We start from the raw sequence: 25,701 nt of genomic DNA on the forward strand, positions 1-25,701 counted from the left end.
GCAAAGCTTTACATATCAGTCAACATACTGTAGCAAAAGTGATCCAAAAATTTAAGAAAGATGGAAGTGCAACCATCTTACAGAGATGCCCATGCCGTCCACGGAAGTTAACATCTCGACAGGAGCGTCTTCTGATGAGAAGGGTTGAAGAAAATCGCCATGCAAGTTCACTGCGGTTAGCTAAAGCAGTAGAAAGCCAAACTGGAGTGACCGTTTCCCGTGACACCATATGGCGCACACTGCAGAGGAATGGCATGCATGGGTATCGTCCATGAAGGAAGCCTCTCCTACAAAAAAGCATGCCTAGAATTTGCTAGGGCCCATGCTGAAAAAGGTGAAGACTACTGTGACTCTATACTCTGGAGTGATGAGACAAAGATCACTGTTTTTGGAACTAATGGTTTTAAAACTGTATGGCGTCGTAAAAGAAAAATGCAAGGTGCCTACAGTGAAACATGGGGGTGGCAGTGTCCTTATGTGGGGCTGCATGAGTGCTGCTGGTGTTGGGGAGCTGCATTTCATTGATGGTATCATGAACCCAACAATGTACTGCTCTGTACTGTAGGGGAAGATGCTGCCATCACTCTGTGCACTTGGTCGTTGTGCACTTTTCCAACATGACAATGATCCAAAACACACATCTAAAGCTACTGTTGCATTTTTGAAGAAGAACAGGGTGAAGGTGATTGAATGGCCAAGTATGTCTCCTGATCTGAACCCAATCGAACACCTGTGGGGAATTCTGAAGCGACAAGTTGAGCATCACTCTCCATCCAGCATCCAGGCTCTAAAAGAGGTTATTCTTGAAGAATGGAAAAAGATAGATGTTGCAATATGTCGCCAACTTGTTCATTCCATGCCTAGAAGACTTGGTGCTGTCCTTAAAAATCACGGTGCTCATACAAAATACAAGATGTAGTAGTTTTTGTTGCGGGGTGTATTCATTTTTGCTTCAACCAATTTCAGTAAAACTGAAGATTTTGTGATCTAAGTTAGATTATTAACCTTAATTTCATGTTATGGAGTTAAATAAGTGTTCAATAAAACTCAGCCTTGTGAAAAGTTTGGAAATTGTTCTTTTGTTCATTGAGTACTGAAATTAGTACCTTTTAAAGGGGGTGTACTCATTTATGCTGAGCACTGTATGTGCTTATAATGCCCTTGAAGGTGGGAGCTTCAGGTTCCAGTATTCCACAGTAAATGTCTGTTGTTTCATGTTGCCCTGGAAGTGGTTGAATTATCCATTGACCCCCAAGGGATGTGGTGCTGGGGGAACAATCCACCTTTTCCCCATTTGGGAAAGAGACTTGCAGGCCCTCCGGCCCACAGAGTATAGAGGCCCCAATACGAGTCAGGAGGTCTCTGCCCATGAGATTAACCAAGACCTGGGGTGAGACAACGAACTCATGGGCCAACAGCTGGCCAGCGATCTGAACAGGTAGCGTCTTGGTAACAAGCAGTCTTTGAGGTACCCCAGAGAACCCCACCACATCAACAGTGTGGTGTGAAATGTCACTTTGGTCAGGCGCCCCTGTCAGAGTGGAATATGTGGCACCTGTGTCAACGAGAAATGGCAGCGTTTGTTGTGCTACCCGCATCTGCAGCATGGGGTCTGCCTGTCCCCTACTGCTGGGATTTCTCTGTGGGGTGTGTCAATACTGGGAGGGGTGGTCATTCCAGTCCCCCCCTTCCATCATTGGGAACTGCCCTTGGGGTGCGGCGGATGGGTTTGGCGCCTGATAAGTAGGTGTGTTTGCCGCTTGTCGAGTGGGTGCATTCCCCCTAGAGGGCCCTCCACGGCCCCTTGGTGGTTGTCTAGGGCGGCCTCCCATAGCTGGACATTCTCTGGACCAATGGCCCAGCTGACCGCACCTAAAGCAAACGTTATCTCCCCGGGGCAGACCGTAGACTCTTCCCCTCCTGCCATATCCTCCCCCTCCCTGAGCTCCCCTGTAAGGCTTATATACTCTCCAGCTGTTCTGGCCCCACCCTCCTCCTTGTGGGAAGTCGGGATCTACCCACGGTGGGATAGGGAAGAGGTCGGGCGTGTCCTGGACAGCGGGGTTTGAAGTGGGCTGAGCGACCAGTTGTTTTCCTAGTTTATGGTCTTTCTTGTTATCATTTACCTTTTTTTCTGGCCTCTCCCAATTGTAATTTAAGCAGCTGTGTTTGTAATTCTTTCATATCCTTTTCTCCCTTAGTTTCATCGTCCTTGGCTCTTTGATGAGGCAATAGGTGCCTTTCCCAGACGGAAGACTCACTTCCCGGTAGGTCGGGGTTAGCCATCATCGCGTCTTTAACAGATGGGGGCACTCCTTCCATCACTGCCTGTCTGAACCATTCCTGTTGCAGCCCTCGCTTCCCTGGGTGACACCCAGTGATTTTCTCCCAGGCTTCCTTACAATTATCAAAATACTCTCTGGGGGTCTGATCAGATTTCCATGGCAGTTTGGGGACACCAGCTGAGTTGGGCAGTGGGAACTTTTCACGCATGACTTCACCTATCTCTGTAATCACCCTGACCAGTGGAGTTTCATCTGACTCCCGATCTGTCCCAGCCTGTTCCTCTACTTCCTTAAGGTCCCTGAAAGTCAAACACCTACTAGCCACAGCTCTGGAATCTCCTAAAGCAAGCCTCTGTCCTGCAGTCAGTTTATCCAACTTCTTAAGCCACAGTCCACCTCCTTCGGAGGGAGGGGGCATCTGCTCCACCAGGCTAGTAACATCTCCTAAGGCCAATGGTTTATATCTATCTCTACCTTTAGAGGAGACCTCTAAAGAGAGGGAAATTCCCTGCCGGTGTCGAAGGGCCAGGTCCCGCCAGTCCTTCCGGACTATCTTGGGATCTCAGCTTCATGCGATGTCTACCTCTGGGTGGTACTTCTCGCATGGGGGTGGTCTCATCCACCCAGAGTAACTGATCTACGTTCTGAGTAGTATGCCCTAGTTTCTGGCCTGACTGATGGAGGACCTCTCTGTCGTCCTCCTCCTCTTCTTCCCTGTTCTATCCACTCACTCTCTTCCTTCGTCCAATTTCCCTGCAGTTCTTCCCTGGCCAATACCTTACCTGTATATTCCTTTTTTAAAGAGCTCATAGTCTGACCTCTGTTATTTTCCAATCTCATCTGTACTTCTCTAGTCTCTCTTTCCCTTTCTTTTGTCAGCTCTCTCATTTTCCTAGCCTCAAATGCCTCTTGTTCTGGAAGTGCGTCTTCCCCATTGTCCCTTCTTCTTTCTCTCACTCTGTGTCTTCCTACAGCTGCTCCAGGCTCTATATCTAAACTTCCTCCTGTTACTGTCAACACTGGGTAGAGCTGCGCTGGGGGGGCGGTGGGTTTCACTTCCTGATATGGCGGTGGAGGAGGTGCAGGCTCGCTTCTATTCTTCCCTTTTGACATTGGTTTCTGTTCCTGATTATAAGAGTCTGCACATGTGCAACACACCCAGGCATTATAGAGCTTAGTTCTGTATTCTTCTAAATTTTTTACCTTTTTCTTTAACCTGGACTTGTTCAACATTCCTGCTTCCCCATCTTTTTCCAGTTTTTCCTTTTCTTCTCTAACGTCCTCTTGTTTTTTTCCCACAAGGTATTTTTCAGCGGCACTCTCATGGACGGGGAGAGTCCTTTCTCCTTCATTACTTCTTGTACCAAAACTCTGTCTTCTTTAGCTTTGTCTCTATTTTTCGGATTTTCTCTTCCACTCACCGCTTGCATGAGATGGATAATCTGATCACTTACCAGTTTCCATCTCTTTGTGCCGGGACCCCACCCATCATCATTTATTTCCCTATCAAATTCTCCGTCCATTTTTACTTACCTCCTTGAAATTTTCCTGTAAATGAAACCTTTTCTCAATATAAAACAACTTTCCCTATACCACACAAGCCAGTCAGATTGTATGGAGTACACCCGAGCAACTGACCCAATTGAACACTACTTCTCTCGCAAGATGGGGTGCTGAGTGTACATTAATGAGAAATAAAATGAACTTTTTTGATTTTGGCAAATGGCTGCAATGACACAAAGAGTGAAAAATTTAAAGGGGTCTGAATACTTTCCGTACCCACTGTATGTGTTCGAGGGGCAGACACAATATCTACGTGGTTTGAGGGGGGCGATGGCTCTAAGGAAACTGCAGAGAGGCGTTTCAGACTGAGTCTCTGCGTCCCGGTCCCCACTCTGGATTGCCAAACTTTAGGTTGACTAATAAACTCGGCCAGATTTCTAGAGATGAGAGCTGCACCATTCAAAGTGGTATGGATGCCGTCCCTTGTTACCAGACCAGGTTTTCCCGAGAAAGTGGCCCAATTTTCTATGAAGCCCACATCGTTTGATGGACACCACCTAGACAGCGGAATGAGGACATGTGGCTGAACATGTCATCGCTGGTCAGATTGGGGAGGGGTCCAGAGAAAACTACGGAGTCCGACATTATTTTGGCGAAGTTACACACCGACACAACATTAATTTTAGTGCCCTCCGATTGGCGTAATCGGGTGTCATTGCTGCTGACGTGAATAACAATTTTACCATATTTATGATTAGCCTTAGCCAGCAGCTTCAGATTTGTTGTATGTATACACACAACTCAGCACATCCCTACTGTCTACACAGCATGTTCATTGTGTAGCCTTCATGTCCATAGTGGCCATGTGTGTGTGTGTGTGTGTGGACGTGTGTGTGTGTGTGTGTGTATACACACACACATATACATATATGCACACATATATATATTTATATGTATGTATATATGTACATGACTACTACCTAAGGTAAAATTGATATTGAGAAAGTTATTCATGCTTTCATAACTTCAGGACTACTGTAATATTCTGTATTTTTGGTTGTGTCAGAGATAGATTAGAGCAACTCCATGGGTCCAGGATCAAAAGGGCCCTGAAAATTTGTATATATAACATTATTCAGAGTGTCTAGAATTATATTGTGCCCAGAATCTGCAGTGGCACCCAGAAAAAAAACAGTCTCTGATTCTCTGTGCCGATCTCCATGTTCCTCTGACAGATTTTGATCCACAGTACTCACTAACACGGGCTCAGCGTGTCAGGGCTGCCATGTTCCCCGAGACCCTAGTGGAAGGAGAGTCGCCCATGCCTGTTCAATCAGACCTATCACAGCAGAGTAATGTGCAGCGACTGGCTGAGCCCTCCCAGCTGCTAAAGACAGCTATTGTCCACCTAATAAATTACCAGGATGATGCTGAGCTGGCCACCAGGGCATTGCCAGAACTCACCAAGCTGCTGGCAGATGAAGATCCGGTATGCTCCCAGAAATATTTAAATTGTTTTACATTTGTACATCCATGGGCTTTTACTTACAAAGTTGTTTTCTCACATATCCAGGTTGTGGTGAATAAGGCAGCCATGATAGTCAACCAGCTGACCCGTAAGGAGGCAAGTCGGCGGGTACTGGTGCAGTCTCCAGCTCTGGTGGGTGCTGTGGTGCGTGCCATGTCAACAGCAGCTGACACTGAGACAGCACGTTGCACTGCCAGTGTGCTTCACAGCCTGTCGCACCAGAGAGAAGGACTGCTGGCCATATTTAAGTCTGGAGGGATACCAGCACTGGTCCGCATGCTGAGGTATTTGAATAGATTATAATGAAGTATATTATTCTGAAAACAACAGACCTGCTACATTCTCTTACCTGTAGTGGGGCTAAACATGGTGTCATTAAATTCAAGATACCTGCCCCTGTTTTTGGGACTAGAAACATAATAAATTTAATGGAAATTAATTTGCTTACTTAATTTCACTGGTGTGAGCTGGGCAGCAAAATAAAACCAATGTTCATTCCTATAAAAAAAAGTTTTAGAAAATTTAGACCATTTAATTTAAATTCAATTTAGAAATGACAGCTTAGCATATAAAGCTAGGAGCATGGATTCAGTAATTAGTCAAGTATTAAATATTTGTATTAATTTGTGGTACATAATACATAATGCATAATTTATGTGAAAATGTATGGCCACATGCAAGGAGATAAGATGTAAATGGTAGCATATATGAATAAGCTATCATGTTGGATAAGCTTTTAACATCTCAGCTAAGGTCATAGTGTGTAATTAATAGTGTGTGTAATTCTCTAAAAAAGTCAGCAAGCATGGTGATCGTCAAAAGAGCAAATGGAAGTTCAAGGGCTGCACAGAATATTGTAGTGAACAAAGTAAGGTTAATAATGTCTGTTTTATGAATTATTAATATATCATAGTTCTCATAATTTCAGGGCACCAGATCCCTTAATGGGGGATCAACCAGTCAGTTTGTAAATGAATAATAATATTAGTCTTTAATGTGAGTGGGAGATCAAATTCAGGGATCAGTTTGTTTGAAATAAACATAAACGATGCCAGTCATATATATATATTGTATGGATATTCAACTGTTTACAAAGGCAACAACATCGTCCTCTGCAAGTGCCTGATTCTGTCAGATCTTGGAAGCTAAGCAGGGCTGGGCCTGGTTTGTACTTGGTTTGCAGACCACCTTGGAAGACCAGTTTCTCAACCACTGAGGTTATACATGCCAGTATGGTATCAGTGTTGGTCCCAAGCATGATAAGTCAATGACAGGGTTGCATCAGGAAGGGCATTCGGCATAAAACTTATACCAAATCAATTATGTGGATCAATTGATCCACTGTGGTGAGCAGCCAAACAAACAAGGTCAATGAGCACAACCACAATTACTTGTCCTGGCCACCAGGCTTGAGTTTACTGAGGTTCGGGCCACCCCTCTCTGGACTGGTCCAACTGCAGTCCTGCCGGTGGGTCTCCAGGAATTGCGTTGGTGTTCCTCAGAAGTTTTTTAGCTGCAGGCCTAGGGTGTCCATTCATTGGAGAGTTGCTCTCTTTGTCTTGTCTCTAACCATTGGCTCTGCCGGAGTATTCGGTGGAACTTTGTTGCGCTGTAAGTATCAGCTTGAGCTAAGCTATTTACTACAACAGAACACACGGAGGAAGGCACAAACTTTGCGGTCGGCTCTCCTGCAGGCCTAGGGTGTCCATTCATTGGAGAGTTGCTCTCTTTGTCTTGTCTCTAACCATTGGCTCTGCCGGAGTATTCGGTGGAACTTTGTTGCGCTGTAAGTATCAGCTTGAGCTAAGCTATTTACTACAACACAACACACGGAGGAAGGCACAAACTTTGCGGTCGGCTCTCTTTTGGTTACTTGATTCTCTCTTCCGTGTAGGGAAGCAGAAGAATTGCTCCTCAATTTGGTTCACAGTCACCTGCCTGCAGTGTCATGGATCAGGGTTATAATTATTTTTATGCCCGATAATTGCGCCTACTCTGGTACTCGGGTTCAACAAAAAGATTTTATTTCAAACAAAGAACTGAAGGTAAACCAGAAACAAGGAAACAGGACTTGGCAGGGAAAGGGTCAAGGTGGGAACACAAGGACACGGGAATCCAAACTAAGTGACAAGACAACATGAACTGAGAGGACAAGACATGGGACCTGGGACACACACACACACACTGGGGTCACACAGGCCTACGGGGAAAAAGACTTCAGGGACAATGCAGGGGACTCTGGGTCACGCACACACTCGGGGACTCACCAGACCACAGGGAGACAAACAGGGAAACAAGCATGGAGGTCGGGGTCACACACTCTCTCTGGGACTCACCAGACCAAAGGAAAACTTGAACGTGAACGAGGAGAACAAGGCAAGAACATGAACACAGACACAGGGGAACAGGGCATGAACGTCTGGGTCATACACACACAATGGGGGGCGCACCAGACTACAGGAAACATGAACAACCAGGGGGACAGGGCATGAAGGTCTGGTCACACACACATGGGGAGACTCACCAGACCACGGGGAAACAAGAACATGGACACAGGGAACAAAGCAGGAAGGTCTGGGTCACACACACAATCGGGGACACACCAGACCACAGGGAAACATGGACAGGAACACAGAGGACACAAGACAAGACTAAGGCGTGAACAAGGGGAATTAAAATTAAAAATTAAAAACAAACTTGAAACCTCTAAGCATGAAAATAACAGTTCTTGAACACTCTAGGCAAAGCTGGGCAGTTATGGGTAGACAACTTGGCAATGAGACGGTGGCTGAACAAAGGTATATAAGCAGGAGGAACATAACAAGGCACATGTGAAAACAATTAACTAAAATCAGGTCAAAGTAAAGAGGGACAAAACAGAACAAAACTAAATCTGTCATGATCCATCAAGATAAGGGCACAAAACCGGAAACTGAAAACATGGATCATGACATGCAGTTGTGCAGTCTCATTGGTCTAAGCATCAGGGGTCGAAGAGTGTTAATCTTACTTTTAATACTAACTAATCTTAGGAATGTATTCTAATACAGAAATAATATTTTCTTTTTTTTTACAGTAAGCAAGTTTCAAACATATAGGCTTTTTGATCATTGGATTTCATGACATTTCATGACACATACATCAATTAAATTAGAGTCATAACACAATAACAACATAAGTGTTAAAAGCCACACAGGTAGATGAATTAGCCACAGGCACGGGTAACGGACACTAGCACAGCTTATGTCTAACATTGTAGTCTGGCAGCAATGCTTTCAGCAGGTTGCATTACATCCATCCATCCATCCCTTATTTATACCCGCTTATTCCTAACTAGGATCACAGGGATCTTCTGGGATCACCCTGGACAGGGCAGCCGGGCTATCGCAGGGCCACATAGAAACATCAACCTCACACACACTCACATTCACTCCTATCTCCTATCCTCCTTAGAGTCACCAATCAATCTGACATACATGTTTTTGGACTGTGGGAGGAAACCAGAGTACCTGGAGAAAACCCACGCAAGCACCGGGAGAACATGCAAACTCCACACAGAAAAGCCCCAGATGGGTTGCAAACCCGGGAACTTCTTGTTGTGAGGCAACAGTGCTAATCGTTAAGCCACTGTGCTGAGGTCACATTACATATGTTACATATTTACCCAAGTGAAAATATATTTCCTTTGTTTATTTTCTAAAAGTATATTGAATATACTTTTAAAATGTTAAATTTCATTATACCTGATATTGTGTTAAAATGAAACCACTTAAGTTGCTCTTAATATACTGGAAGCTGCACAATAAATCTGCTTTCACTTGGGGAATGAGGAGTAATTGGCACAAGAATGATGGAGATTAGTTAGGCTATAGCTAATATTGTTCGGTCTGGTCCAACAAGTGTGGTAGAAATTTCTTTAAGTTTGAGAGTTGCTAAGTCTCAGAAACAACCACAAGTGTAATGAATCATCTCAGGTTTAATTTCATGCGCATGGAGAGAAGACTTCAGTAAGCATTCTTTGACTTTGTGTTACAGTACTCAGGTTATATATGTTTGACAAGAAAGGGGTGGACTAATCTTGAACAGACCCACGTTTGTTCAGGTATCTATTGTGACGGAGCAGACCGACACTAGTTCGACAGGAATAACCATAGCCCAGACGCGCAGCTCATATCCCAGTCATTAAGAAAATCACTGCGCAAACAGGCACATTTCCATTCACACAAACATACATAAACCTTGCCATTATAACTCACCTCTGTCATAGTATCCTCGCCGGTCATAAACATTTATTATAGGGCATCAAGGGTGCACACTTGCTGTTCTATCTACCTAATTATCGCCATAATTTTAAGCATTCTCAAACAATTTTCGCACAACACGTACCGCACTCCATTCACGGGTCCTTCGTTCCAACCATTAAAAATGTAAGTTCCGTATATATATAGCCCAACCTCATCATCACAGGACATGACGTCAGGGGTTTAGAGGCTTTAAAAGACACCTCATTCAACAGAGAAGAGTGAGTCGACAGTTGTGTAAGTTACAGAGAGGGTAACGAAGAGGTCAATTGAAAGACTGTTTTTTTTTTTTTTTGTTTGTTTGTTTGTTGTGGTATTTTTGCACAAATTGGAAGTGTGCTTTACACACAGTGTAAATATTGTGAAAGGATACTCTACCAGATATTTTGATTTACTTCCTTCCCACAAGGACTGATAATTACAATAAATTTCTAAAATTCAAAGTTCTCGGTCTCTGCCAAAAGTACTCACACTGAGGACCCCGTCACATCTATCTTCAGCCTTCTTACCATAAAAGAAACAAATTGTTGGCAGTTATTTATAACCCTCTACCCTAACCCTAAAACCCTAAACTAGAAAACAGACACAACTACATACATCAAATGGGTTAAGTAAAGTATTCACGTGACCCTTTGACCAGGTATAAACCCCCCACATTGGTTTAAGTCAGTGACCCTTTGCTCTGTTGTAAAATCCCACACAAGTAATTCAGTTTGGAAAAGATCGAGTCATCCTGTGAGTAAAGGTATTAAGTAGAACAGAAAAATTACAAAAAAAAAACAACCAAAAAACACCAGAAAACTCCAAATAGAAAAATGTGACCATTCGATAAAAACTACCAGCAGCAATCAGCCAAGTTCTACTTCTTCCTCTGCTACTTTTCATCATTTCTGCCAATTTGTCATGTAAATCTAACATTTCTCTTTTCCATGGGTATTTTCAAGGCTGATTAATTATGAATTTTGAAAAAATGAAGACCTGTCATGTGCTAGCACACCCAGGAACATATATATTGTGTACTTTAAAAACTGAAATATAGAAATTAGAATATATAGAAATTCTACTATGTAGCCATAGTATTATATTTTGAAAAGAATTACACAATTTAAACAAAAAAAGACAAATATATTTACAGTACATAATTACAAATATGTTTAAAGTGAACTTTTAAGAAATATCCTTTCAATGTACTTTGCAAAATTTACTTTGAATAAACTTTTTTGTATCAGTAATTTTATATACTTTTGGAAAATATAACTTAATATACTTACAAATATGTTTAAAGTAAAGTGAACCTTTAAGAAATATGCTAATGACTATGACTAATTAAGTAATTGCAATATACTTTGCAAAAATTTACTTTGAATAGGCTCACTTTATATTCTAAAAGTATAATTTAAGTATGAAACGATATATTTATTTTTCACTTGGGAAGCAAGAGAAGTAGAAATATAACCGGAACAATTAATATGTCATCACATAAGTTTCAGGTCATACATGTTTAGCTGGTAAAGGAATGGTTTAATGGTATTCATGGTTGGTTGTGACCAGTGGGGAGTCTGTCCTTTACAAAGGGTTCTCTTGGTTAGAGCAGATGTGTTAATTCTGCAAAGTGTATTTGTGATTAAAGAGGAACTGATTTCACCTCCTGCTGAGAGATGCAATTGTATCCATGGGTCACTGGTCCCTGGGTTATCAGTTTCAGAACAATAAATTCTTTCAGGGTAATTCTCAAATCAGTCTTGGATTGAAAAAATACACTTATGGAGATCATTTGATATTATCAAAAGCATGTAAGGTCAAGTGTGCACACAAAAGGACAAAAAAAGGCACTGCAGGAAAATACTAAAGGCAAGCATCAGGCCGAATGAGACTTGTAAATGGGCGAGGCACGGCATAGAAACACAAAGCTGTATTAAAACTGAGGTATAGACTAGAACTTTGGATGTCCAGGGAAACACAGTCTAAACTAAGTACAAAATATACCCTGGTAAAAAGCTCCAAAGAATAGTAGTAGCTGAACAAAGGTAGGGATTGATTGGGTAATCCAAAAAGAAGGTAAGAGGGGAAAAAAAACAGGAAGACACGAGAGACACTGGAGCCTGTGGGAACACCAAGGCTACACCGAGGGAGAGCAAAACATATCTGGCGAGACAGTCTGGCCCAGAACAAAGGAACAGCCACAGGTATAAAAATACAGTAAAAGGCAGTAATTAAACACTGGTGAAACTAATCAAGACAATAAGGAACACAAAGCTGCATAAAGCTAACTCAGGCAACACAGGAAATAATTTTAACATAAGAGTCCACACAGGAAGTTAATGGCAGATCCTGATATTGTTCTGGCTCCATGGAAACGCAAATGTTCACCCCCTTTTTAATGTTTGATCTCTACGAAATTCTACTGCTGGCTGTTTAGCCAAAGACCCAGATATAAAAAATGAGGCACTTAGAAAGCTTTCATGCTCAACTATAGCAACATAAAACATTAGCAAATAATGACTAACCCTCAATTTTAGTACAAAATTTTGGGCCTTTCCGACATCCAGGCAGAGGTTAATCCCATACACTGCAGCTTAGCAGGGCAGAATATTTAACACTCCTAAGTGATTCAGGAGCTTACTTTACACAGAAAATTAAATAAAATGGAGAAAAAGTGTCACAGAGATCACATGGGCTAGTGTGAGTGACCTAGAGCTTATTATCATACAGCTTTTTTTTCCTCTTTTGCACACTCTTTCCCTCTGCATTGACCCTGTTCAGCTCTTCCTTTTAATATACACAGCCCCACCATCTTTCTTATTCTTTTTTTATTTTTTCAGGAGATTAGGGTTTAATCTTTGCCACTTTCATACTTTGCAACATACTTGCAGATTGATGTTTTTATACTTGTATATATTGTATTGTTTGGTGCCATGCAGAGATTATTATTAATATAAAACATCTCTTTCGCTTCTTCAAAAGGGGCTGGGCTTTTTTTTATGAAGACTGCTTTGTCTCTCATTCAGCTTCCTTTTGTCATTATATTCATTTTGTTAAATGACATTCAACCCCCCTCAGTCATTTAGGTTGATTCATTCAGACTGACATATTCATCCTGCTGTAACCAGGTTTCAGTAAGATAAAGTAGGTCAATTTGGTGATCAGTTATCAAATCATTTGCTAACAGAGATTTAGATGAAAGAGACCTGATATTTAATAATCCACATTTGACAGTTCTGTTTTTCTGTTCAATAAGAGGAGTGGTCTTAATTTTTATTAGGTTTTTATGAATAACTCCTCTTGTGTTAACTTCTGATTTATTTGATTTATATGTTCAAGGAGCATACAGTCTCTATGGGGTTTGTGTGTGTGGGGGGGGGGGTTGATGGCTCTAAGGAAACTGCATAGTCTCTGCATCCCGGTCCACACTCTGGATTGGGTAAACTAATAAATTTGGCCAGGTAAAACATTGGATTGGTTGTTGAATTACCTTTGGAGGTGCCTCAGAACCTGTAGGAAGGGCTGACTGGAGACAAAGAGTGACAAAAGAGGCCCTGTGTTATCACCAAGTCATTTTTCAAATCAACATGAGGTTTATAAAGCTTGAGCCACAAATGACTAAGCACCAATGGAGTTGACAAAGTAGGTACCATGTGATGGGGCCTAAAACCTTGCTGAAAATGGTCAAAGCAGTTGTTTAGCAGCAGAAAGTGAGTAAGTTGTTTTTATTCAACTTTTTCAGGGACTTTACCTAAAAACATTTGATATGGGCTGATAGTTGTTCAGTACTGTGGTATCAAGACTGCGGTTCTTCAGGAGAGCCTTGATGACAGCAGCTTTCAAGGCCCTTGGAAATGTTCGAGACTGTAATAAGTCATTAACCAAATGAGTGAGTTGTGGTAACAAACTGCTTAGTACTGATTTCAGAAATCTAGTGGGTAAAACATCGAGGCAGCAGGAGGATGAATTCAGACTGGAGATGATCTCATCAACTGTTTTGTCATTGACAAGTGTAAAGTATGTCAGTTCTACCAAGTGTCTCCAGGATGGCTGCAGAGTTGTTACAGTGGGTACGGAAAGTATTCAGACCCCTTTAAATTTTTCACTCTTTGTGTCATTGCAGCCATTTGCCAAAATCAAAAAAGTTCATTTTATTTCTCATTAATGTACACTCAGCACCCCATCTTGACAGAAAAAAACAGAAATGTAGAAATTTTTGCAAATTTATTAAAAAAGAAAAACTGAAATATCACATGGTCATAAGTATTCAGACCCTGTGCTCAGTATTGAGTAGAACCACCCTTTTGAGCTAGTACAGCCATGAGTCTTCTTGGGAATGATGCAACAAGTTTTTCACACCTGGATTTGGGGATCCTCTGCCATTCTTCCTTGCAGATCCTCTCCAGTTCTGTCAGGTTGGATGGTGAACGTTGGTGGACAGCCATTTTCAGGTCTCTCCAAAGATGCTCAATTGGGTTTAGATCAGGGCTCTGGCTGGGCCAGTCAAGAGTTGTTCCGAAGCCACTCCTTTGTTATTTTAGCTGTGTGCTTAGGGTCACTGTCCTGTTGAAAGGTGAACCTTCAGCCCAGTCTGAGGTCCTGAGCACTCTGGAAGAGGTTTTCTTCCAGGATATCTCTGTATCATCTTTCCTTCAATTGCAACCAGTCGTCCTGTTCCTGCAGCTGAAAAACACCCCCACAACATGATGCTCCCACCACCATGTTTCACTGTAGGAATTGTATTGGGCAGGTGATGAGCAGTGCCTGGTTTTCTCCACACATACCGCTTAGAATTAACACCAAAAAGTTCAATCTTGGTCTCATCAGACCAGAGAATCTTATTTCTCATAGTCTGGGAGTCCTTCATGTGTTTTTTGGCAAACTCTATGCGGGCTTTCATGTGTCTTGCACTGAGGAGAGGCTTCCGTCGGGCCACTCTGCCATAAAGCCCCGACTGGTGGAGGGCTACAGTGATAGTTGACTTTGTGGAACTTTCTCCCATCTCCCTACTGAGTGTCTGGAGCTCAGCCACAGTGATCTTTGGGTTCTTTTTTACCTCTCTCACCAAGGCTCTTCTCCCACGATTGCTCAGTTTGGCTGGATGGCCAGGTCTAGGAAGAGTTCTGGTCATCCCAAACTTTTTCCATTTGAGGGTTATGGAGGCCACTGTGCTCTTAGGAACCTTGAGTGCTGCAGAAATTCTTTTGTAACCTTGGCCAGATCTGTGCCTTGCCACGATTCTGTCTCTGAGCTCCTTGGGCATTTCCTTCGACCTCATGATTCTCATTTGCTCTGACATGCACTGTGAGCTGTAAGGTCTTATATAGACAGGTGTGTGCCTTTCCTAATCAAGTCCAATCAGTTTAATTAAACACAGCTGGACTCCAATGAAGGAGCAGAACCATTTCAAGGAGGATCAGAAGAAATGGACAGCATGAGTTAAATATGAGTGTCACTGCAAAGGGTCTGAATACTTATGAGCATGTGATATTTCAGTTTTTCTTTTTTAATAAATTTGCAAAAATTTCTACATTTCTGTTTTTTTCTGTCAAGATGGGGTGCTGAGTGTACATTAATGAGAAATAAAATGAACTTTTTTGATTTTAGCAAAAGGCTGCAATGACACAAAGAGTGAAAAATTTAAATGGGGTCTGAATACTTTCCGTACCCACTGTATCTTTGTTATGCCGTTTGTTGCTTGTTTAATACCCTGAACCTTGTCATTAAAAAAATATTGAAACTCATATCATTTAGATTGTGAAATTAGTTCTGATGGCAAAAGAGACAGAAGGTTTGTTAACCTACTCACTATAGCAAATAGGGCATGTGAGTTGTTACTGCTGCTGTTGATGATTTCAGAAAAATACATTTCTCTTTTTCTATGTAGAGTTTCATTGAACACACATAACATTTGTTTATAAATATCATAATGAACCTGGAGCTTTGATTTACGCCATTTTTGTTTGGCCTTTCTGCACTCCCTTTTCTGTGCCCTGACCGAGTCATCATTTCTCCATGGTGCCTTTTGCCTGTTCCTGATCACTTTATCTTTAACAGAGCAATCACATCCATGATTTAGAACATTGAATTATATGAATTCAACAAATCTTCAATGTGAGGCATTTTCAAACCTAATCATCTCCATAAACAATGTCCTGGTGTTGTCATTTATATGTCTTTTCTGAACAAATGTAGGTCCAGCTGCATCTGTGGGAATTATGAACAGATCAAAAATGATCAGACAAAGCAACATCAATCACAGTGACATTTGAAATATCAACACCCTTAATGATGACTATGTCCAGGGTGTGACCTCTGGTATGGGTTGGCTCACTAACATGCTGACTAAGGTCATAGGTTTCAAGGATGGCAGAAAGTTCTTTGGCATTTCTGTCACAGGCCTTATCCATGTGGACATTAAAATCACCTGGAATATCTAAACAGTCAAATTATGGGAAGACAACTGAAAGCATCTCAGTAAAATCATCAATAAAATTTTGACAAGGCTGGGGAGGTTTATAAATGATCATGTAGATTACAGAGGGAGAGCATTTTAGCTTCATTTTAAAAGATATATATTCAAATGATGAAAACATATAGCAGATAAGAAAAATCTTTATTTGTCCCACAATGGGGAAATTGCATTGCTGCAACAGCAAAGTTCAAGTACACAGCAGAATGCCAAAGTAGCAACGATGTAAGATAAATAAGAAATTACAAATATTAAAAAAATATTAAGTGGAATTAAAGTATACAGCTACAAAAACTAAGTGTGTACAACGTGCCTATAGTTATGTACAGTATATGGACATTGATGGATAAATTAATAAATACTAGGTAAAGTGACTACAGTATATTGCACTGATGGTGATTAACCTTATAATACAGTATTGCAGATGATTACAGCAGATGGATGACAAATGTACAGTTAGTAATGTTCATTGTAGAGCCTGACAGCAGCAGGAAGAAAAGACCTGTGAAATCTCTCCTTCACACAGTGAGGGTGGATCAGTCTGTCACTGAAGCTGCTCTTCAGGGCAGACAGGGCATCCTGCAGGGGGTGTGACTCATGGTCCAGCATAGATGTTAGTTTAGCCAGGACTCTTCTGTCCCACACCTCCCTCACTGAGTCCAGAGGACAACACAAGTCAAAGCTGGACTTCCTGATAACCTTGTCTAGCTTCACAGAGTCACAGAAGGTCCTCAGGAGTGCCCCCTTCACCCCAAAAGGTTGCAGACTCCTCAGAAGGTAGAGCCTGCTCTGGCCCTTCCTGTACAGTGCGTCTGTGTTATGAGTCCAGTTGTACAGGTGAACATCCAGGTACTTATAAGAGTCCACTCTCTCAATGTCCATTCCCTGGATGTTCATTGGCGAGGGGAGAGTAGACCGTCATCTGCGAAAGTCCATCACCATCTCCTTGGTCTTCCCCACATTGATGAGTTGGTGGTTCTGCTGACACCAGTCCATGAAGTCCTCTGTACTCCGCATCATGGTCGTTTTTGATGAGCCCGACAATCGCAGAGTATTTGGAAAACTTCTGCAGAACACAGCCATCCATGTTGTGTCTAAAGTCTACAGTGTAGAGGGTGAAGAGGAGGGGGCCCAGGACGGTCCCCTGGGGAGCTCCCACACTGCAGGTCAGGATGTCAGACATACAGTCCCAGGATCTCACAAACTGGGGCCGGTTTGTGAGATATTCCAGGATCCACTCCACCATTTCAAACTCCACACCAGCCTTCTCCAGTTTGTTCCTTAAAAGCACCGGATGCATGGTGTTGGATGCGCTGGAGAAGTAAAAGAACAGAATTCTCACAGCACTGCTGGACTTCTCCAGGTATCCTCCACTCCACTGCGGATCCATTGCTGAGCTCACCACGGAGTGGAGGTGGCCCAGGACCAGTCTCCAGTGTCTTCATCAGATGGAATGTGAGAGCCATCGGCCTGAAGTTGTTGAGGTCTTTAGTGTGTGGTGTGTTGGGCACTAGTACCACACAGGAAGTCAAAGTCAAGTCAAGTCAAATTCAAAGAAGCTTTATTGTCACTTCAACCATATATAGCAGACGCAGTACACAGTGAAGCGAAACGACGTCCTCCTAGACAAACATAGAGCTATGACAAAAACTAAATTATAACAATTAAAAAAAAAAAAGATTAAACTAAGAAAAATGAAACTATACTTAAGGTGCATTTTAAGAACTTAAACAACAGAAGTGCCCAGGAAGACAAGGCAGGACAAGACAGTGCAGACAACAACATATAGGCCGACAAAGAAAAGCAGTAAATGTGCCACAATCATGGTAAGACAATGGTAGACAATGTGAAAAGAACAATATGTACAGTGATTGCAGATATTAAAGTGAAGTGATTGAAGTGTAAACAGGATTAATATAAATTTAAATGTAAAGTGGCGTGTGTGTGTGTGTGTCCAGTTCAGCTCAGTTCTCTGTTGAGATGCCTGATTGCCTGAGGGAAGAAACTCTTTAACAGTCTGGTTGTGTGGGTCAGAATGCTTCAGTACCTCTTTTCGGATGGCAGAAGGGTTAACGAGTGTGTGTGAGGGGTGTGTGAGATCACCCACAATGCTGTCAGCTTTGCAGATGCAGCATGTGGAGTACAGTATTGTTCAAAATAATAGCAGTACAATGTGACTAACCAGAATAATCCAGGTTTTTAGTATATTTTTTATTGCTACATGGTAAACAAGTTACCAGTAGGTGCAGTAGATTCTCAGAAAACAAACAAGACCCAGCATTCATGATATGCACGCTCTTAAGCCTGTGCAATTGGGCAATTAGTTGAAAGGGGTGTGTTCAAAAAAATAGCAGTGTGGCATTCAATCAGTGAGGTCATCAATTTTGTGAAAAAACAGGTGTGAATCAGGTGGCCCCTGTTTAAGGATGAAGCCAGCACTTGTTGAACATGCATTTGAAAGCCTGAGGAAAATGGGTCGTTCAAGACATTGTTCAGAAGAACAGCATACTTGATTAAAAAGTTGATTGGAGAGGGGAAAACCTATAAAGAGGTGCAAAAAATTATAGGCTGTTCAGCTAAAATGATCTCCAATGCCTTAAAATGGAGGGCAAAACCAGAGAGACGTGGAAGAAAACGGAAGACAACCATCAAAATGGATCGAAGAATAACCAGAATGGCAAAGGCTCAGCCAATGATCAGCTCCAGGATGATCAAAGACAGTGTTGTTACAGAGTTACCTGTAAGTACTGTGACAGTTAGAAGACGTCTGTGTGAAGCTAATCTATTTTTAAGAATCCCCCACAAAGTCCCTCTGTTTAAAAAAAAAAGGCATGTGCAGAAGAGGTTACAATTTGCCAAAGAACACATCAACTGGCCTAAAGAGAAATGGAGGAACATTTTGTGGACTGATGAGAGTAAAATTGTTCTTTTTGGGTCCAAGGGCCATAGACAGTGTCATGATCCAGGGAGGTAATCAGGAGCACAGTATCACCCACACCAAAATAAAGAGTTAGAAGTAAGGAGTCATTTATTGGTACAAACAACAATGAATGGCAATGACCAGTAGACGGTGTTGATGCGCTGGGTTTGTCTTATTGAAGTAGAGTGGTTTCAGCCGGGCCTAAACACGGTATGGACGCGCCGGTATCGACTGATAGGTCTGGGGGAACTGGGTTTGGCACGCAGAGCAACATCTGACGGTGGCTGATTTTCCTGGGTCGAAGGATCCGGTTTACTTCAACAGTCAATTTTAAAGGAAGAGAAAAGAATCAAAAAGATCAGGTTGCTCATAGATCAAAACTGGCACTTGGAAATCAAAAACTCACGTGATAAGGATCTCAAAAATTCTTAATCAAAAAACAAGACTGAAACCGAACCTTGTCTGGACAAAATACAAAAAGAACTTCCCCACAATATATCTCTTCGGCAAAATTTACTTACACAAAAAATACTAGTCCAGGTCAAAAACAGGGAAGCAGAAAAAGACTTAGCTATGAGCTCTTTCCTAGTGTCCGTCATTTTAAGGGATTCCAAATCAAGAGGCCGGCAATGAACAAGCGTAGAAACATGCACCAACACGCTGGGCTCAGGATGGACAACAGACAACCTGGCGATTTACTTGTGGCAGGAGTGCTCTATTTATCTGGGGACAAAAACAGACAACAGGTGAAAACAATCAGTGAGTTAATTCAAAGCACCCATAGTGAGAAGGAGTTGGGTCCTGCTGGTCCTTCAAAATAAGGCACAACTCCGGAAGTCAGGGATTTCAGGTCTTCACAGACAGTTTGTGGGACGACCCCCTAAACTCTGAATTCAAGCCACAGTACACAGTGAAGACAGTGAAGCATTGTGGTGCAAGCATCATGTTATGGGCATGTTTCTCCTACTATGTTGTTGGGCCTATTTATCGCATACCAGGGATCATGGATCAGTTTGCATATGTCAAAATACTTGAAGAGGTCATGTTGCCTTATGCTGAAGACGACATGCCCTTGAAATGGTTGTTTCAACAAGACAATGACCCCAAACACACTAGTAAACGAGCAAAGTCTTGGTTCAAAACCAACAAAATTAATGTTATGGAGTTGCCAGCCCAATCCCCGGACCTTAATCCAATCGAGAACTTGTGAGGTGATATTAGAAATGCTGTTTCTGAAGCAACGTAAATGTAGAAATGTAAATGAATTGTGGAATGTTGTTAAAGAATCATGGAGTGCAATAACAGCTGAAAGGTGCCACAAGTTGGTTGACTCCATGCCACACAGATGTGAAGCAGTTATAAAAAAACTGTGGTCACAACTAAATATTAGTTTAGTGATTCACAGGATTGCTAAATCCTAGAAACAAAAACGTTTGTACGAAATAGTTTTGAGTTTGTACAGTCAACGGCAGACACTGCTATTTTTTTAACACACCCCTTTCAACTAATTGCCCAATTGCACAGCCTTAAGAGCGTGCATATCATGAATGCTGGATCTTGTTTGTTTTCTGAGAATCTACTGCACCTACTGGTAACTTGTTTGCCATGCAGCAATAAAAAATATAATAAAAACCTGGATTATTCTGGTTAGTCACATTGTACTGCTATTATTTTTGAACAATACTGTAAATGTCTGTGATAGAGGGAAGAGAGACTCCGATGATCTTCTCTGCTGTCCTCACTATACGCTGAAGGGTCTTGTGGTCCGAGATGGTGCAATTCCCAAACCAGGCAGCGATGCAGCTGCTCAGGATGCTCTCGATGGTCCCTCTGTAGAAGGTGGATAGGATGGAAGGTGGAAGATGAGCCTTCCTCAGCCTTCACAGGAAGTAGAGATGCTGCTGGGCTTTCCTGGTGATGGAGCTCGTGTTGAGTGACAAGGTGAGATCCTCCGCCAGGTGAACACCAAGGAATTTAGTGCTCTTGACGATCTCCACGATGGACCCATCGATGTTCAGTTGAGAATGGACACTCTTTGCTCTTCTGAAGTCATCAACCATCTCTTTGGTCTTGTCCGCGTTCAGAGACAGGTTATTGACTTTACACGAGGCTGCTAGTTGTTGCACCTCATCTCTATATGCTGACTTGTTGTTCTTGCTGATGGACCCACCACGGTCGTGTCATCGGACTGAGCACACAGCCCTGAGGAGCTCCAGTGTTCAATGTGGTGGTGCTGGAGATGCTGTTCCCGATCTGGACTGACTGAAGTCTTCCAGTCAGGAAATCCAGGATCCAGTTGTAGAGGGAGGTGTTGATGCCTAGCAGACTCAGCTTCTTGATCAGGTGCTGAGGAATGATCCTGTTGAATGCTGAACTGAAGTCAATGAACAGCATTCGTAGGTAAGTGTCTTTATTGTCCAGGTGTGTGAGGGCCAGATAGAGGGTTGTGCTGATGGCATCCTCTGTGGAGCGATTTGGATGATACACAAACTGCATGGGGTCAAGTGAAGGTGGCAGCTGGTTCTTAATGTGCCTCATGACGAGCCTATCGAAGCACTTCATAATGATGGGTGTGAGTGCGATGGGACGGTATTCATTGAGACAGGACACTGGAGACTTCTTTGGCACAAGGATGATGGTGGTTGAAATTAGGCACATTGGGACGACGGCGCTGATCAGGGAGATGTTGAAGATGTCTGTGAAGACATCTGCTAGATGTTCTGCACACTCCCTGAGCACTCTGCCAGGAATGTTGTCTGGTCCAGCAGCTTTCCGTGGGTTGACTCTGCATAGAGTTTTGTTCACGTCAGACATGGTGAGACAGAGCACCTCGTCCTCTGAAGAAGGGATGGTCTTCCTCGCTGTCACGTTGTTACATGCCTCGAACTGGGCCTAGAAGCTGTTCAGTACATCTGGAAGGGAGGCATCACTGTCACAGGCAAGTGGTGCTGGCATGTAGTTGGTGATGGACTGGACGCCTTGCCACATGCGCCAAGTGTCCTCACTGCACTGGAAGTGGCCGTGGATTCTCTGGGAGTGTGCGCGCTTTGCCTTTCTAATGGCTCAAGACAGTTTAGCCCATGCTGTTTTTAAGGCATCTTTATCTCCAGCTGTGAAGGCAGAGTCTCTGGACCTTAGCAGCGCACACACCTTTACGGTCATCCACGGCTTCTGGTTGGAGCGTATGGTGATGGACTTGGAGACGGTCACATTATCCATGCACTTCCCGATGTAGCCGGACACTGATGCCGTATACTCCTCCAAGTCAAACAGAGTCACCGTTGGTTGCAGCCTCCCTAAACATGTCCCAGTCAGTACATTCAAAACAGTCCTGAAGAGCAGAGATGGCTCCTGCTGGCCAGGTTTTAACCTGTTTCAGAACCGGTTTAGAGCATCTGACGAGTGGTCTGTATGCTGGAATCAACATAACAGAGATGTGGTCTGAGTAGCCGAGGTGGGGGCGGGGCTCCGCACAATACACGCCAGGAATGTTTGTGTAAACAACATCCAGCATATTCGCCCCTCTCGTAGCAAAGTCCACAGGTTGATGGAATATAGGGAGCACTGTTCTGACATTTGCGTGATTGAAATATCCAGCGATGATGAACAGTCTGTCGGGGTGAGCATTCTGTAGCTCGCTAATAGCTCCTCCTCAGTTCACTTCTCATCTGGGCTGGTGTGAGGGACAAGGGAGGGCAGGGGGGTTGTATTCTGGGGGGTTGGGTGTCTGTGGAGCTGTGAAGTGGTGGGTGATGGGATGGGCCAGAGGTGTCATCGGCTGAGGGAGTGGGGCATTGTCCAGGTGTCAGGGAGAAGGCATGCAGCTGCCTGGGGGGAGGAGAGGTGATTGATCAAACCTAAGGAAATGCAAATCTAGATTGTTAACCCACTGCAGGTCCCCCTCAGCCTGGGCGTGGGGTGCTTTGAAGCCTGAGATGGTCTTTGGGCTGTGCCACACCCCACTGATGTTCTGCTTCTGCAGCTGCTCCTCCATCTTCCCTCTGTAGACCTTCCTCCTCAGCTCCTTCTTTACAGTCCTCAGCTCCTCCTTGTTGCCTGAACTGAAAGCTCTCTTCTTAACAGCCTGCAGTTATCCATATTATCCCTAAAAAAGGCACAGACACCACCATCCTTTTTATTTTCTTGTGTTTTTGATAGAAATGTGTAATAGGTGGAGTGGATTCGATAAAAACTGTATTTCCTGTCCTGCTATCTAAGGTTTCTTTTAAAAACATAAAATCAAGATCATAAGAAGAAATAAAATTACTGATTAAAAATGATTTGTTAACATAAAGCTCTTTTCATTGAGCAGTGCAAGTTTCAAATCTGCTTGAGTAAGACCCTAAACTATCTCTTTGCAAGGGATTTGAATTAGATTTCTCTGATTGGACAACTGTCACTCTCTTATCCACTCTACGACTTTGACTGGAGCTATAGCACTAAGGGAGAGTGCTTTCTCTCTAGGGCTTGGTTCGATACATGGTTTATTATGGGCATATTTCCTGGAACAGCAGTGGCCCTGGGTGTCCTAGTCAGTGATAGCAGCACTGATGCTAGTCAGTATCTTTAGTCTGGGAGCAGGCCTGGGGGGTTTAACAGGGGTGCTCTGGGGGAGGACAGCTATAGGTGTTGGCCAAGGTGGTGGAGCTGGTGGATCAAGGGACAGAGGTTGTGCTCCTGGGTGGCAAAAGGGGGTGGTGTTTGCTGGGGGCAACAGTGATCTCTCTAACAAGAGAGATCATATTTCTCCTATATTAGGTTCTCTTGGCTCCCTGTAAAATCCAAAATAGAATTTAAAATCCTTCTCCTCATGATCAAGCTCCTTTATACCTCAAAGACCTCATAGTACCAAATTATCCCAATAGAGCACTTCACTCTCAGAGTGCAGGTCTACTTGTGGTTCCCAGAGTTTCCAAAGGTAGAATGGGAGGCATATCCTTTAGCTATCAAGCTCCTCTCCTGTGGAACCAGCTGTACTTTTAAGCTTAGACTTAAAACCTTCCTTTTGAAAAGGTTTATAGCTATATCACAGCAAGTCTTCCAGGTCCTGAAGCAGCAAAACAGCCATGTAGTTTTGGATTTTGTTTTCCCTTAATAATAAAAACCTTCATTTAAAAACTGCATGATGTGTTTACTTGTGTTATCTTTGACTAATATTTAAATTTGTTTGATCATCTGCAACATTACAGTGTGACAAACATGCAAAAAATAAGAAATCAGGACAGGGGCCACACTTTTTCACACCACTTTATATGACTGCAATATTTGAAATAGTTCATTCTTTTGTAAGTGGTCACCTCAATGTCTTGCAATAGCATTTTTCAAGGATAGAAAAAAATGTGGGTTCAGGCCTCAGTACTATTGAAAAACCATATTTTTATTTACTATTAGTTGTTTTTTATCCAGATATGTCCTGATTTGGTTACTATACAAATAAAATGGAATTGAATTGAAAAACTGTGTTTAACATATTGAAAATGTTAAAAATGTAAAATGTTAAATTGTTTATTAAATTTGTGGAATGGTTTGGGGTTTGTGAATTGAAGAACCATCCATCCATCCATTATCTATACCTGCTTATTGCTGTTTAGGGTCATGGGGATTTGCTGGAGCCTATCTCAGCTCTCTTTAAATGAAAGGCGGGGGTACACCCTGGACAGGTCACTGGTCCATCACAGGGCCATTGAAGAACCTAACTAATATTTTACTGGACAAACTAAAATTTTGCCTTGATTATATGAACAGATGCAAAGTCAAAGAATCATCAAGGAAAATTCTTCCTGGGTGAACAGATAAGGGGTACCAAATGTAATAGCAAAAGCATAATTATCAATGTCGTAGTGGTGTTAGAGAGATAAAATTGGGGGACCCCACAACTTCTGGGACCTGTGAATGTTTATACTAAATTTAATGGCAATCCACTTAACAGTACTTAAGATATTTCAGTCAGGACATAACTGAAAACAAAAACATTTTTCTGTTTTGTTTGTATATTAACCCTCTTCCAAAATTGCACCCCTTTTCACTGTCATATTGTTTATGGCATACCTTGCTGGAGTGATAATGTAAATAAAGGCAGTGAGAACTGGAAGTTGAAGTGTCAGGGCTTTAAAGGGTTAAAATGTCATTTCTGGACATAGAGTGCTTAGTGAACACAAAATTCAAAAGGTTGCTGATTTCCATTATTGCTCCAGTGATTGCTTCAGGAGGCATTGACACTTCTTTAAGAAAAAGTGCACACATGCACACACACACACACTTTTGAACTGCTTAGTGAGAGGGGATAGTATTGCAACGAAGAAACACCTTCAGACTTGTTTAGATGAGATATTGATAAAGGTCAATAAAGGTCAAAAATTGCTAAACCCTCCTTCAAATTCCTTCATTTTAGAAAATCTCTATATCCTTTTGTCTTGAATTTTCTCTCTGCCTCTCATGCAGCTCGCCAGTAGAATCAGTCTTATTTTATGCCATCACCACCCTCCACAACCTGCTACTGCACCAAGAGGGGGCCAAGATGGCGGTACGTCTTGCAGATGGACTGCAGAGGATGGTTCCTCTATTGAAAAAGAGCAACCCCAAGTTCTTGGCCATCACCACTGATTGTCTACAGCTCTTGTCCTATGGCAACCAAGAGAGTAAGGTGAGAGGGCAGACTTTGTCACTGGGAAGAAGATCCTTGTTTTCTCTATTTATTTTATGCACAGTTG

General features: G+C 42.6%; 1 protein-coding gene across 1 annotated transcript in view; it reads left to right on the forward strand.

Moving 5' to 3' along the window:
- Nucleotides 1-25,701, forward strand: part of LOC113140790 (junction plakoglobin-like) — a 233,732-nt gene that overhangs the window by 122,885 nt on the left and 85,146 nt on the right. Inside the window, exons 4-6 of the mRNA XM_026324791.1 lie at nucleotides 5,024-5,277; nucleotides 5,362-5,600; nucleotides 25,433-25,634. Coding sequence (XP_026180576.1) covers nucleotides 5,024-5,277; nucleotides 5,362-5,600; nucleotides 25,433-25,634 — 695 coding nt within the window. The remainder of the gene's footprint in view (nucleotides 1-5,023; nucleotides 5,278-5,361; nucleotides 5,601-25,432; nucleotides 25,635-25,701) is intronic.

The sequence above is a fragment of the Mastacembelus armatus genome, chromosome 8, assembly GCF_900324485.2.
Source record: "Mastacembelus armatus chromosome 8, fMasArm1.2, whole genome shotgun sequence".
In the NCBI taxonomy this organism is placed as follows: Eukaryota; Metazoa; Chordata; class Actinopteri; order Synbranchiformes; family Mastacembelidae; genus Mastacembelus; species Mastacembelus armatus.